This window comes from Pecten maximus, chromosome 1, assembly GCF_902652985.1.
Source record: "Pecten maximus chromosome 1, xPecMax1.1, whole genome shotgun sequence".
Lineage (NCBI taxonomy): Eukaryota > Metazoa > Mollusca > Bivalvia > Pectinida > Pectinidae > Pecten > Pecten maximus.
The window spans coordinates 45,947,497-45,963,221 of NC_047015.1; the positions used below are offsets into that span (position 1 = coordinate 45,947,497).

General features: G+C 38.5%; 1 protein-coding gene across 1 annotated transcript in view; it reads right to left on the bottom strand.

Annotated features, from left to right (window-relative positions):
* Window positions 1–14,116, bottom strand: part of LOC117335443 (DNA-dependent protein kinase catalytic subunit-like) — a 77,052-nt gene extending 62,936 nt beyond the window's left edge. Inside the window, 16 exon segments of the mRNA XM_033895448.1 lie at window positions 641–735; window positions 1,098–1,220; window positions 1,459–1,540; window positions 2,066–2,216; window positions 4,231–4,418; window positions 5,082–5,151; window positions 5,967–6,091; window positions 6,232–6,334; window positions 7,038–7,132; window positions 7,968–8,092; window positions 9,698–9,796; window positions 11,507–11,526; window positions 11,529–11,613; window positions 12,687–12,898; window positions 13,426–13,618; window positions 14,002–14,116. Of these exon segments, the coding sequence (XP_033751339.1) occupies window positions 641–735; window positions 1,098–1,220; window positions 1,459–1,540; window positions 2,066–2,216; window positions 4,231–4,418; window positions 5,082–5,151; window positions 5,967–6,091; window positions 6,232–6,334; window positions 7,038–7,132; window positions 7,968–8,092; window positions 9,698–9,796; window positions 11,507–11,526; window positions 11,529–11,613; window positions 12,687–12,898; window positions 13,426–13,618; window positions 14,002–14,085 (1,850 nt within the window). The 5' untranslated portion in view covers window positions 14,086–14,116.
* Between the last annotated feature and the right edge of the window lie 1,609 nt (window positions 14,117–15,725).

Sequence of the window (15,725 nt, forward strand, 5' to 3'; positions counted from 1 at the left end):
AGTTTCAAGAAATTATATCAAAGTCACACTAATCTTCAAATCCATGTAATTTACACAACAGATATCATGTTACAAAGATTTTCTTTATCGACCATACCGAGAATATTTACTGACAAAAACATCTAACTGAACAGTTATCTATCTGCAATCCAACAATAGTTATCTGCCTGATTTTCGAATAAATGCAAATAACAAGATGAAGGTAATTTTTCTAACAAGAGGCCTATGGACCTTAATGGTAACTTGAGTTTTTATATATTTTAGCATATTTGGCCCCTGTGACCTTGAATGAAGGTCAAGGTCATCCACTTGAACAAACCTCGTAGCCCTGCATCCCAGCATGCTACTGACCTCTTATGAGGTCTCTGGGCCTTTTGGTCATCAAGAAGAAGCCGTTTAAATGTTTTAGCATATTTGACCCCTGTGACCTTGAATGAAGGTCAAGGTAATCCATTTGAACACACTTGGTAGCCCTTCATCCCAGCATGCTACAGACCCAATATCAGGTCTCTGGGCCTGTTGCTAATTGAGAAGAAGTTGAAATTGTAAATTGTTTACGACGGACGACGGGCGACACCGGACAAAAGGCGATCGCAATAGGTCAACTGAGACGAAAAAGGTGACCCAATAAAATACAAACCTATTTCCAGACAGGGTCTTAGTGAACTGTTTTTTCATGTTCTCGCATAAGTTAGTAGGAAGCTTTCTGGACATCACCATCAGCACTTGTTCCATCTACAACAGTAAGAGTAAAGTGTGACCAACAATCTCACGATCTCTTACCCAACAGGTATAGACAATCTATTGTATTTACTACTACATAATATGAAATTAAATGTAAGAAGTACCCAAAACACAATGATAACATATCACAGATTGTGTCTTAAGTTATTATTAGTTAAATGTTATGATATGGATTAACATGCAGTATGTAAACTCCTAGGATCTTAGAAATATTATGGCACCTATAATTATACAATGATAATATATCACAGATCATGCATTCAGTAGTTAAAAGTTATGACAAGGATCTCAGAAATAAAATATTATGGCATCTATAATTATATACATTTAAATAATGGAATGAGATGACTTACCTCCCTTGGCAAATTTTTCATGACCTCGACCTCTCCCAGATTGAAGCCAACAGTGCCTGGCTCCACCACACACATACACACCATTTCCCAGAGTGCATCACTCCAAACCTCTGGCGGAACTGCCTGTAACCAATGATGATTTTATCACTAATAGTTTGTTATGAGTTGGTAAAATAGGAATGTATCACATGTCAGATATCCTGCCAACATATTGATAAACGTAAGTTATTGATTTTGGTTTCCTATTGTTAAACCACTCAACCTGAAAAGTTCCATTGTTTTATTACATGATACATGATATAAGAAATCACATCCCTCCCTTGTTACTCTTGTTAATATCTTACTAGTTCGATCACATCACCTTAATCAAGTCCTTTGTCCCGGTAGTGGCGACCACCACAGAAAGGAAATTCATAAGCCTGACAATCACTGTACACTTTTCTCTGTAAAACATGGAAAATTTTAATCAATACTCAAATAACATAAATGATTCAAATCATCCTTCAAGCAAACACTTTAAAGATACATATTAATCCTTTTCTACACAGATGTAAATGTAGTTTGTTATGAATATGTTATTTTATCTTGTAATGTAATTCTGGAAAGACGTTTAGTACAGAGTTATAGGCTTATTTTATGTTAACCACAAAGTCTTTCAAATAACGATGTATATTGTTGTGGATATTGAGGCAGCGAATATCCTATTAAAATGTAAATTGGATTAGAATGAAGAAACACAGCCATATAAAGAGATTCAAAATTGTGTGGCAAGATTTCTCTGTTCGTTCAAAACAGTAATATGAAATGAACCACATCTGATTCAGATCTTATTTATTCATAGCAACAGAAGAAATCAACATGCTAACAATCATATAGAAATAGAATCCTTAATATCTTAATACATCTTATCAATAACTGACATAGCTTTCATCATAAAGGTGTGTAAACCATTAGCAAATCATATTCACCTATTGAATTCATCGATCTCTCGAGGTGTGAAGAATGTTGTCTCCGATTGGTTAGGGAATAGATCAGCAACAGTCTTGATGTCGGCCAGGGCTATGTTGTCCACAAAGTATGCTACTGCTTTATAGACATTTGTTTGCGTCATACCAGGACCTGTTGGTAGACAACACAACATAGTACATCTCACTGGTTGTTGTTTAAAACAAACCATCTGTTATAAACATCTCACAAACAATTGTTTACTTTTCAGTGACTGGCTTACATCTTAATAATGACAGTTGAACTTAGAAAAAATATCAAATTTCTGAAAGTGATCTACATTTCCCACAGTGAGGTGGTACACCTGACAGAGATCTACCTTTCCCACGTTGATGTGGTACACCCGACAGTGATCTACCTTTCCCATGGTGAGGTGGTACACCTGACAGTGATCTACCTTTCCCACGGTGAGGTAGTACACCCGACAGTGATCTACCTTTCCCACGGTGAGGTGGTACACCCGACAGTGATCTACCTTTCCCACGGTGAGGTGGTACACCCGACAGTGATCTACCTTTCCCACGGTGAGGTGGTACACCCGACAGTGATCTACCTTTCCCACGGTGAGGTGGTACACCCGACAGTGATCTACCTTTCCCACGGTGAGGTGGTACACCCGACAGTGATCTACCTTTCCCACGGTGAGGTGGTACACCTGACAGTGATCTACCTTTCCCACGGTGAGGTGGTACACCCGACAGTGATCTACCTTTCCCACGGTGAGGTGGTACACCCGACAGTGATCTACCTTTCCCACGGTGAGGTGGTACACCCGACAGTGATCTACCTTTCCCACGGTGAGGTGGTACACCCGACAGTGATCTACCTTTCCCACGGTGAGGTGGTACACCTGACAGTGATCTACCTTTCCCACGGTGAGGTGGTACACCTGACAGTGATCTACCTTTCCCACGGTGAGGTGGTACACCTGACAGTGATCTACCTTTCCCACAGTGAGGTGGTACACCTGACAGTGATCTACCTTTACCACGGTGAGGTGGTACACCTGACAGTGATCTACCTTTCCCATGGTGAGGTGGTACACCTGACAGTGATCTACCTTTCCCACGGTGGGGTGGTACACCTGACAGTGATCTACCTTTCCCACGGTGGGGTGGTACACCTGACAGTGATCTACCTTTCCCATGGTGAGGTGGTACACCTGAGAGTGATCTACCTTTCCCATGTTGAGGTGGTACACCTGACAGTGATCTACCTTTCCCACGGTGAGGTGGTACACCCGACAGTGATCTACCTTTCCCACGGTGAGGTGGTACACCTGACAGTGATTTACCTTTCCCACGGTGAGGTGGTACACCTGAGAGTGATCTACCTTTCCCACGGTGAGGTGGTACACCTGACAGTGATCTACCTTTCCTATGGTGAGGTGGTACACCTGACAGTGATCTACCTTTCCCATGGTGAGGTGGTACACCTGACAGTGATCTACCTTTCCCACAGTAAGGTGGTACACCTGACAGTGATCTACCTTTCCCATGGTGAGGTGGTACACCTGAGAGTGATCTACCTTTCCCACGGTGAGGTGGTACACTAACAGTGATCTACCTTTACCATGGTGAGCTGGTACACCTGACAGTGATCTACCTTTCCCACAGTGAGGTGGTACACCTGACAGTGATCTACCTTTCCCACAGTGAGGTGGTACACCGGACAGTGATCTACCTTTCCCACGGTGAGGTGGTACACCTGACAGTGATCTACCTTTCCCACGTTGGGATTGTACACCTAACAGTGATCTACCTTTCCCATGGTGAGGTGGTACATCTGACAGTGATCTACCTTAACCATGGTGAGGTGGTACACCCGACAGTGATCTACCTTTCCCACGGTGAGGTGGTACACCTGACAGAGATCTACCTTTCCCACAGTGAGGTGGTACACCTGACAGAGATCTACCTTTCCTACGGCGGGGTGGTACACCTGACAGTGATCTACCTTTCCCACGGTGAGGTGGTACACCTGACAGTGATCTACCTTTCCCACGGTGAGGTGGTACACCTGACAGTGAGTTAATAGATAACCTTGATGTAAAGGTCATATGCTATCACACAGTTAACTACCCAGCAGAGTGGGGCATAAAAATATCTTGTAATGCACAGGTATTCACCTCCAAATACATCCACTGGTGTGAGAAGGTTTTCCCCAAACACTGTGGTATAACAGTCCAGGGCAGCCAGGACCGTGTCGAACCAGGTCAGGGTAGAGGGCAGAGTAAAGGTGTCGCCGATAGACATCAGGGTGGGGCAAGCCACTAACCCAACCTTGGTGTGACTGGTGTGACCTCCTCCTTCAAACCTGAGAAAGATGAAACAAAGTATGTGGTTCATGTGATAAAAAGCCCCCTCCCAATATTTTTTATTTATACAATCATGTAGTTATCATGGTATTGCTGTTAAAGTTTCCCTGTATTAGAGACTAAATCATCTTACAAGGGTTGATTGATATGTTGTGAGCCTCGTAATGAAGAAGGTACTCAAGGATGTCCTTTTTAAGTCCTACTATTCTCTGACTATATAAGGCCCTGTACCCAAGAACTGGTCTCATTTGGTTAGTTTATATGGATGAGGTAGCACTCTAAAGTAAAAATGACAAGCGGCTTTAAATCGGTTAGGGTTAGAGTTAGGGTGAAAGAGTCTGTCATTGCCATGGCTGCCATTGACGATTGTGCGATCTCGCTCCATCAGACTTTCATCTATTTCCAAAACTGAAAACAGCTATTTTAGGCACCCTAACACTAACATGCAGTGGATGACTTTCCGAACAGCCAAGAAAAGGAGTTCTATAAAAGTGGCATTGAGGCCCTTAAACACTGCTGGCAAAAGTGTATAGATACTGAAGGGGATTATGTTGAAAAATAATATAATGTGTCCGGCAAAATTCAAATCCTTCAATATGAGGTTCACAACTTATCAATCGGCCCTTGTACACAAGTACTCCTAGATAAAGTTAAGTTTGTACCTTGTGATGAAGTATTTCTGTTTTTCACTCTTCAAGAAGGCCTGGAAATACATCTGTGTGGACTTGATACCTACAAAAATAAAATATAAATTAAATCTGTCTTAGAAATACGTATGTGTGGACTTGATACCTACAGAAATAAAATATAAATTAAATCTCTGTCTTGGAAATACATCTGTGTGGACTTGATACCTACAGAAATAAAATATAAATCAAATCGATCTTCTAGAATTCACCGGGACATTTTTCACCGGGACATTTTATTTTTATGATCTACACCAGTTAGTTAGGGGACTGTTAGGGATTTGGGGCTTTTATGTTCCCCTATTAAAAGTTTCCTTCAGCAAAAATCATTCTTTCTCTAAGAAAAAGAAACTTGTGTATGGAAATTAAACTGTATTTAACACAAGTTCAACAAACAACATATCATCAAACCTTACAGAGCTTTTTTTTTTCTACATTGCCACTAGGGGAACTGAGGGTAGCTTTCTGATTGTTTGAGTTGTTCTTTTCATATACCTTTATGAAAAACAAAATGTAAATGGCGCTAAAAACGTGACGTCACAATACTACTATTGGTGTTGCGCATTGGTTTGTTCAAAAGAATCACTTATTAAATATAAGTAAAATTGTACATAAAACATATTTTAAATTCGAAATACAAAATTGTTTGCAAACTGTATGAATCCGCATAGCAGATTCCTAAAGTAGATTACAAACAATTTGTTTTCATACCCTTATGAAACTAAAAAATACTGACATCAATACTTAATTATCTAGTATGTAATATTCATTTAGCAGATATCACCTGTCTGAGGTAAAACACTTAACAACACTATACTATACAGGTTAGATAGCCACCGTTTACTGTAAATGGAAGTGTACCTTGTATGAGTGGCGTCATCTTGTGTAGGAGTTTCATACACATATGTCTGCACTCTGTCTGTGGTCGGCCACACTGACGCATGAACCAGCGCACACAGATATCTATTGTGATCTTGCTCCATTGACTGGAAAAAAAAACATCAACATGGTTATAACTATGAATATCCATATAAGGTAATCTACATTGCCTACATTCCACAGATGTCAGTGTAAAATATAAATTCACAAAGCCTGAGGATTTTAAAAGCACGAGTACTTTCCCTACCTGGGCTCTGTCCGGAGTTTACTCTCCTTCCTCAGGATGTCTGCCTTTTTACAGATGATTTTTTCTAAGTGTTCTAGGGCTTTACATGCTTGTTCTTGTGTACCTGGTAAGGTAGTGATGGGAATTAGACGTTTCACTAACAATGACAGAGAGCCCAAGTTTACCAACAATGACAGAGAGCCCAAGTGAAATGCTGACGAGTCAAGCCTTGAGGTCAAATACCAAGGTATATCCTTTTATTGCAATTGTACCAGTTAAATATCGAAAATTATTCATTCTATAGAAGAGATATATCATGTTTTTCTGATTTGACCAATCAAAACACTGTTTACAAATGGCAATGGGGAAAATTAAAAGCTGACTCGGTATATTGTGCTATAAAAATGTAATAAACAGAATATCTAACAGTGTCTTCAGCAATACAAAAGATATTTCACTCATTTGAGTAATATTTCAATATTTTTCATGTGTGATATGCACATGTGAAAAATATCAAAATATAAGCCCCACTCATGAAATATATGTGGTACTACTGAAGACTATATAACTGTTATCCTCTATACATTATATGTTCTGCTCAAAGTAAAATTACGATCAGTCTATATGGACTGTATTGTTTCCCAGTATTTATAAAACTTACATCTGGGTAGTTCTGACAATAGCCACCTTTTTTTTTTAAATCACTGATTCAATCTGGGCAAAACAAATTGAAAGTTTGGAATATTCTGCAATTTACCTGTACTAATAAAATGAATTCCATCTATTATTTTTCTGCTACATTATATTCTACTTTATATCATAGTCACCTAAAGACTTCTCATCCTTATGTGCAATGGCCAGACTCTCAACAAAATGGACGAGGATCTGGAAAGTGAAGGTATCCACCAATATGTTGTCTTCCCTGGAAATACAATACCAGGGTACTACAGGGTAAGAACAACTTACACCAATCACATTTATAATCAAGGAATCCTTGAGGGATTCTGGTATCTTCCATTGCATATATTTATTGGTACTAAATAACTTGGATCTTTTCTATACTTTTCTCATCTTTCCTATTAAATTCCTTCTAATAATCACTCCTATAGTTACGTAACTCAGAGATTGAATTTATAAATCAGTGAGAAATTGCTATAACAAACTTTAAGTGTCAAAATCAAAGATGGCCACCCATCATGGCTGTCAGTTTTGTTTTTTTGGTTAGTTTTTGTTTAACGTCCTATTAACAGCCAGGGTCATTTAAGGACGTGCCAGGTTTTGGAGGTGGAGGAAAGCCGAAGTACCCGGAGAAAAACCACCGGCCTACGGTCAGTACCTGACAACTGCCCCACGTAGGTTTCGAACTCGCAACCCAGAGGTGGAGGGCTAGTGATAAAGTGTCGGTACACCTTAACCACTCGGCCACCGAGGCCATGGCTGTCAATAAATCATTCTCAAAAAGTAAACATCACAACTATACAGAGACTAACGGGAACCTATATATATAACCCGAGATAGATCTCTGCAGTATTTTTTATCTATAGAATTAGCAATATTTTTTATAGATGAAGGGAAGTCAGAATGTCAGATGGACAATCGACCACAAACAAGGCATGATTTAAACAGCCCTACATCTGATGATGGTGGGCTTAAATAAACAGAACACATTATGCTTTCAAACGTAAGTGAACAGAACAAAACTTATCTGTTGTGTAGCCATAGAGTCACCATCTTATCTAACAGTTGAACACTAGTACCTGAATATGGTGTAGATGTTGTTGAATGCTAGTGCTGCTCCAAGTCTCTTGAAGGCGCTGGGATGTAGAGCGTAAGTAAAAAGTCTCTTCAATACTGACTTAGCATTGATGGGGCTTGTCTCCATCTAAAACAAAGCATTGCAGCAGCATTTAAATTATAACACTAAATACTGAATCAGATATAAGCAGTAACTATATACATCATATACAGTGGAACTTCGTTAACTCGAAGTCGACGGGACCACGAAAAAACTTCGAGTTATCCGAGTGTTCGATTTAAGCGAGTTATCGTTTTTGGTGAAAAGTTTGGTCAATATTTGTCAACATTATATAATCATTATAACTTCGCTCTGTCGCTCATCAGTTTAGTGTGAAGACTGGTCAATACATGTAAATATATATGTAATGTTTCGTTATGTCACTTGTAATTTGGTGTAGTTTTGCCGATATACAGTCACGATAAAGTTTCTTTCACTTAGTCACTTCAATAACGATCTGATGTGCAAGTCATGTTTGCAAAAGGTAAACGATAAAACGGAATTCGACAAAATAACAAGTTATTAATGTCAAAACAAATAACCGTTTAAGTTTAACACAGATTGCATACAAAACGTAACAGAACCATTACCTTTTATTGGACATATATAAAATACTGTTTGATCGGCCTACTTACTTTTTATTGATAACCACGCCATTTCCATGTGTATTAGCACCGGAAGTTGGGCTGCGCATGTGCGTATAAAATGTTACTGTAACTGAGTTGGCGTTTTATCCGATTTAATAGACAGCACTGACCGTTACAGTTGTACTCTGAACACCTCGGCAGTAATTACGCTATTGTTTCAGCAGTTTAAAAATTTAATAGGCGCCGGTGACTGTGTCATTTCTACACCTGTAAAAACATCAGCCGGGTAGATCTACCGGTGTGTCAGAGATTAGTTCCGCTTGAGCGAACGGGTAGATGAGTTGTTGACTATCGTGTGTACTGATATCGGCGACCGCCTTGGGAAATTACCTGATGTAAGTAAAGCAGTACTTTTTATCACCAAGACTTGTTGTTATAAGATTCAACCGACAATTTCTTTTATGAATTTATGAAACACTTATAATAGCATGTAGGTTAGTAGTGCCGATATGTTCAGTATTACAAACGGAATTTAGCTCTTAAAAAATGTCGGCGTTTGCCACCGATCGACGAAAATTATACTTCGAGTTATTCGAACATTTCAAGTAGGATTTTTATTGTTGGGACCAAATTTTTACTTCGTATTATCCGAGTTTTTCGAGTTATCCGAATTCGAATTTTCCGAGTTTTTTTTACTAAGATAAAGAGAGAATTCGGCCGGGACCGGCGAGGTACTTCGAGTTAAGCGGGGTATTCGAGTTATCCGAGTTCGAGTAAACGAAGTTTCACTGTAATTCAATGTTTACTGTTTGTTTGCTTTTGTTTAAAGTCCTATTAACAACCAGGGTCATTTAAGGACGTGCCAGGTTTTGGAGGTGGAGGAAAGCCGGAGTACCCGGAGAAAAACCACCGACCTATGGTCAGTACCTGGCAACTGCCCCACTTGGGTTTCGAACTGGACACCCAGAGGTGGAGGGCTAGTGATAAATTGCAGTAAAGTGTCGGGACACCTTAACCACTTGGCCATCGCGGCCCCTAAGCTTACTGTTTACTGTCAAAATGAACAATGTTTACAATGATTACCGTATTAATGAACACTTCTTACTTTTCTGGAGGTGTGTTTAATTGACCACTTCATAAACTCTCGAAGACAAGAAGCACAGAAGTCTCTAAGGCTGGTATCTGTTGGTTGAATGATACCATCCTGGAAAAGAGGATCATATACATGTATACAATATAGTACAAATTACATTGAAAACAAGACTGATACCATATCTTTAATACACTACAATTACAATACATCTAAAATCAGGAAAAAGAAATCAGCTCTCTCATAACCCTCTTGGTTTAATATACAAAAAAAAAATAGATGGTCGATTTTTTTCCCTTTTTCTTTTACAACACACATAATTTCTTTCCCCCGGCAAATATACAAGTAAATATATATATATATATAAATGGGCTGCCAGGGTCGATAATTTCTTGGTATATAATTTATGTAGGACCTCTTATAGTTATTTTTACAATGATTTATGCAATCTATGTATCTAAATGTCAACATTAAATACCACTCCATCAATTTCATTATTTAACTGAAACAATCAACATCATTTATAAAGAATAAGTTGGGACAAAATTACATTAGCCTTAAAAAGATGTGTATCAATGGTTTTTAATGGATTTTACATATTATATTATATACAGTCAAACCTCGATGATTCGAACTTCGTTGATTCAAAGTTCTCGCTGTATCGAACTTTTTGCTTGGTCCCGAATTTTCTCACTATATAACACTACTAAAGAACCTATGTATGATTCGAATTTTTATAAATCAAAGTTTTCGATGTATCAAACTTTTTTCATGGCCCGTTAGCTATGTAATTATAGGTAATTGACATCTCATGATTCGAACAAAAAATTTACCTGTACTGACCACTGGACAGGTGTTTGTCGTGACCCCCGCGGCAAGATTTCACACCTCTCCCACAAAAGCCCCGACTGACAATAGGGATAACGATAGCGTGTGTTGTCTACTCCTGACCATAGGATTAATTAATAATCAGACCAAATTTATAGATTAATTGTGTACTTATAAGCCATGACATGTAATCTCTCTGGTATAACATACCAGTAGTCGTCTTTAATGATCGCCGCCGCCATTGAAATCAGCGGTCGGTGAGTAGATTTTACGGAACAGTGAAACAAGCGGATCGATTTTAAACACAAACAATTAGCGATGTTTTCACTCATACTCAAAGTGGCACGTTTCAAACTTACACATAAATATCCGGGTAAATCAATTATTTGTCATTTAATCATGCATTCTCTAACTGATTTAGATTCGATAAGTGAAGGACTCGGTACCCAACCCGAGGGGTTCCGCATTTTATATACTCGTATATAACGTAAACACATGTGTCTTCATCAGGGGGAAAACGTTAACGTAAGTGTGCCTTGTACTTCTCTGTTTTGCTAAAATGTGATATATCTAATTGTTTTGTAAAAAATGATACTTATTTAATTAATAAAATGATTTATGAATGAAAAGTATCTTTTTTTTGTTGTGTTTGAAGTAAATCAACTTAACGTTTCAATGTGAGTCTGACAGGTGACGATCGACACTACGACATCGAGGACATGTAACAGCTATATAAGATTTATGGTAATTATCATAAAAAAGTCGACCTATTGTCAACCATGAATAATTCGAAGTCCCGCTGTATCGAAGTTTTTCTGCAAGTCCCTTGAACTTCGAAACATCAAAGTTTGACTGTATTATGATAAATAACTTCATTTTTTTGTTTGTTTGTTCTTAATTTACCCCTATCTATAATGCATATCTCTATGATATCTAATACAACGCCTTGTGTCCTCCTGACACTAACAATCCTGACAGAAAACATCCATAACCTACAAAGATGGCGTCCAATAAGACATTGTTTCCTCGCTCTCCGCCTTCTTGCTGCCTGTAAACCAATGGATGATCTGCATTGTCAGAGGCTCAAACAGTTGCTTGGCAACCTACAGAGAAAAAATAAAATTACAAATTATTATACAGTATATCTCAGTCTCTGCCTTCCAAGTTTTGATGAGATATCTTGAGTGACAACATTCACCACAAATGTCAATGACAGACTTTTCCAACATATATGAGATTTCAACAGATGAAAGTCGAACAGTAAATGTGTCTCGAATAGCTGGCACTATCTATTATCTCCACCACATCTTCCCTGACTCCCTCTCCAAATATTAATACTAAACGTTTACATTAGGGGAGGGGGCTTATTTGAGGATAAATATGGTATTAACAGGAAAAGCTTATTTGAGGACAAATATGGTACTAAGCTTTTACACTAGAGGAGGGGGCTTATTTGAGGATGAATATGGTACTAAACTTTTACACTAGTGGAGGGGGCTTATTTGAGGATGAATATGGTACTAAACTTTTACAATAAGGCAGGGGGCTTATCTGAGAATAAATAAAAGTATGTATGTAGAAAGTGTGTTTAGTGCAATACTAATTACACACAATAATTGTAGCATGAAAAAGTGCTAAAATAAGGCTACCATGTAAAGTTTATAGTATCTAAATGGAATTTAAGAAAACAACAGTATAAGTTTTAATGCCAGTACAGAAGCAAGTTGTCCAATAAGTTTATCATAGCATAACAAATACATAGGGAATAACTATAAATGATTATATATATACACACCTGAGGCCTGTTTGTTTAATACTTAAAGACACTAATGACAGAAAATCTGTTTTATACTGAAATCAGATGTAAAGGCCTAAATAAATATGTTAGTGATCAAGTTCAAATGGAGGCACACAGAGTGTGTCGAATAGAAGTAAACGGCCGGACAGTTGAGTTATAGCAGGAAAAGTTAAGGGATAGACAATTAAGTTATAGCAGGAAAAGTAAACGGCTAGACAGTTAAGTTATAGCAGGAAAAGCTAGACAGTTAAGATATAGCAGGAAAAGTTAAGGGCTAGACAATTAAGTTATAGCAGGAATAGATTCTGAAGTAAACAGCCAAACAGATACGCTATAGTATTCTACCATGGCCATAAGAAACCATGTCTGTATATTTACCAGTTCCACATCACATGCCAGTTGTAAGAGGACAGGAAACAACTTCTTGTACAGTGGTGCCATGGAGCACCGCTTGGCCGCCTCCCCAGGCTGGGTGGCACCCCGCCCCAGGGAGAACAACACGAGGGAGTGGAGTAGTTCACAAGCAGCCACCTTTGTCTGACGGTCACTTGACTTTGTAGCTAATGCAACAACATGAGGCAGGAATGGATCTGTTGTCATGGAAACAAAACTGCTCATTAATTTTACTCAGGAGATGATACTCCTTGGATTCCAGATAAAGCCTCATTATAACTGTATGATTAAGTATCTTTAATGTTATTAAAGCTATTTCCCTGCAAAGTTTATTTGTTTACATGCTGGTATGTTAACAATCCAAAATTTCTTGTTTATTATACAGGTAAAAATTTCAAGTGGCAAAATTATCATAATATAACTCAACACTGTTAATCATCAGTCAGACTGAAATGTCGGGTAGAATTTAATCTTTATCTATTATATTAGACTTATTCATCTTTAAGTGTAGATTCACAAACATTTTGAATAATCTACTCCTTTTTTTGGTATGATAAGTCTTTTCTTTCTATCATTCCTTGATAAGTCTTTTCTTTCTATCATTCCTTGATAAGTCTTTTCTTTCTATCATTCCTTGATAAGTCTTTTCTTTCTTTCATTCCTAAGAGACATCCGTTGTCACTGACAACAGATGAGTTTATATGAATAAGAAGAGCACACCTACCTAAGTAGATGGTGGGTTTCATGTCTATAAAGGGCATGTCAAACTTGAGATGGCGGTGTGTATCCCAAGCAATTGCCTGCCTGCTGACCTCTGCCTCACTGTCCGCCAACAAAGCATGATTCTGACTTCCTCCCAGGCCGCCTAGATACCGCATCACGCGTAGCTTCACTTGGGAAAGCTGCGACTCATAACCCTGGTCAAGGAAGTTCATGCATATTATATCCTTAGGCCATATATAATATTCATCTTCCCAACAACTGAGGCTGACATTCTTAAGGACCAATACTAAAGGCATTTAAATTACATTATTGGTGACAAAAATAGACATTAGATTTAAACAAAAGTATAGTGGACACTTCAAGCATTTAATGAGGTTTGAAGTTTAAGACAGTCAGCTCCTTAATATTAAGGCTCAAGGACATGTTATAACACATAACTACTACAGTATAATAGCAGGTTTGAGGATATATGCAGACAATCATATTAAAATTCTAATTAATTAAAGCATACAAACTCCATTACTACAGAAAATCTGTGAGAAAGTTTTTCTCCTGCAATAATACTGCTAATCCTTACCTTATTGACCTCATCCTTTTTCGGCCCCCTGACCATTCGGACGGCCAACTTCTTCCTGCCCCGTCCTGTCTTGCTCTTAGTCATGTTCACTGTACTGTCTACAGACACTTCCTCTGTCCCTGTAAGTTAAGTATACACACTGTACTGTCTACAGACACTTCCTCTGTCCCTGTAAGTTATATATACACACTGTACTGTCTACAGACACTTCCTCTGCCCCTGTAAGTTAAGTATACACACTGTACTGTCTACAGACACTTCCTCTGTCTCTGTAAGTTATATATACACACTGTACTGTCTACAGACACTTCCTCTGTCCCTGTAAGTTAAGTATACACACTGTACTGTCTACAGACACTTCCTCTGTCCCTGTAAGTTATATATACACACTGTACTGTCTACAGACACTTCCTCTGTCCCTGTAAGTTATATATACACACTGTACTGTCTACAGACACTTCCTCTGTCCCTGTAAGTTAAGTATACACACTGTACTGTCTACAGACACTTCCTCTGTCCCTGTAAGTTAAGTATACACACTGTACTGTCTACAGACACTTCCTCTGTCCCTGTAAGTTATATATACACACTGTACTGTCTACAGACACTTCCTCTGTCTCTGTAAGTTATATATACACACTGTACTGTCTACAGACACTTCCTCTGTCCCTGTAAGTTATATATACACACTGTACTGTCTACAGACACTTCCTCTGTCCCTGTAAGTTAAGTATACATACTGTACTGTCTACAGACACTTCCTCTGTCCCTGTAAGTTATATATACACACTGTACTGTCTACAGACACTTCCTCTGTCCCTGTAAGTTATATATACACACTGTACTGTCTACAGACACTTCCTCTGTCCCTGTAAGTTAAGTATACATACTGTACTGTCTACAGACACTTCCTCTGTCCCTGTAAGTTATATATACACACTGTACTGTCTACAGACACTTCCTCTGTCCCTGTAAGTTATATATACACACTGTACTGTCTACAGACACTTCCTCTGTCCCTGTAAGTTATATATACACACTGTACTGTCTACAGACACTTCCTCTGTCTCTGTAAGTTATATATACACACTGTACTGTCTACAGACACTTCCTCTGTCCCTGTAAGTTATATACACACTGTACTGTCTACAGACACTTCCTCTGTCCCTGTAAGTTAGTATACCACTGTACTGTCTACAGACACTTCCTCTGTCCCTGTAAGTTATATATACACACTGTACTGTCTACAGACACTTCCTCTGTCTCTGTAAGTTATATATACACACTGTACTGTCTACAGACACTTCCTCTGTCCCTGTAAGTTATATATACACACTGTACTGTCTACAGACACTTCCTCTGTCCCTGTAAGTTAAGTATACACACTGTACTGTCTACAGACACTTCCTCTGTCTCTGTAAGTTATATATACACACTGTACTGTCTACAGACACTTCCTCTGTCCCTGTAAGTTATATATACATACTGTACTGTCTACAGACACTTCCTCTGTCCCTGTAAGTTAAGTATACACACTGTACTGTCTACAGACACTTCCTCTGTCCCTGTAAGTTATATATACATACTGTACTGTCTACAGACACTTCCTCTGTCTCTGTAAGTTAAGTATACACACTGTACTGTCTACAGACACTTCCTCTGTCCCTGTAAGTTATATATACACACTGTACTGTCTACAGACACTTCCTCTGTCCCTGTAAGTT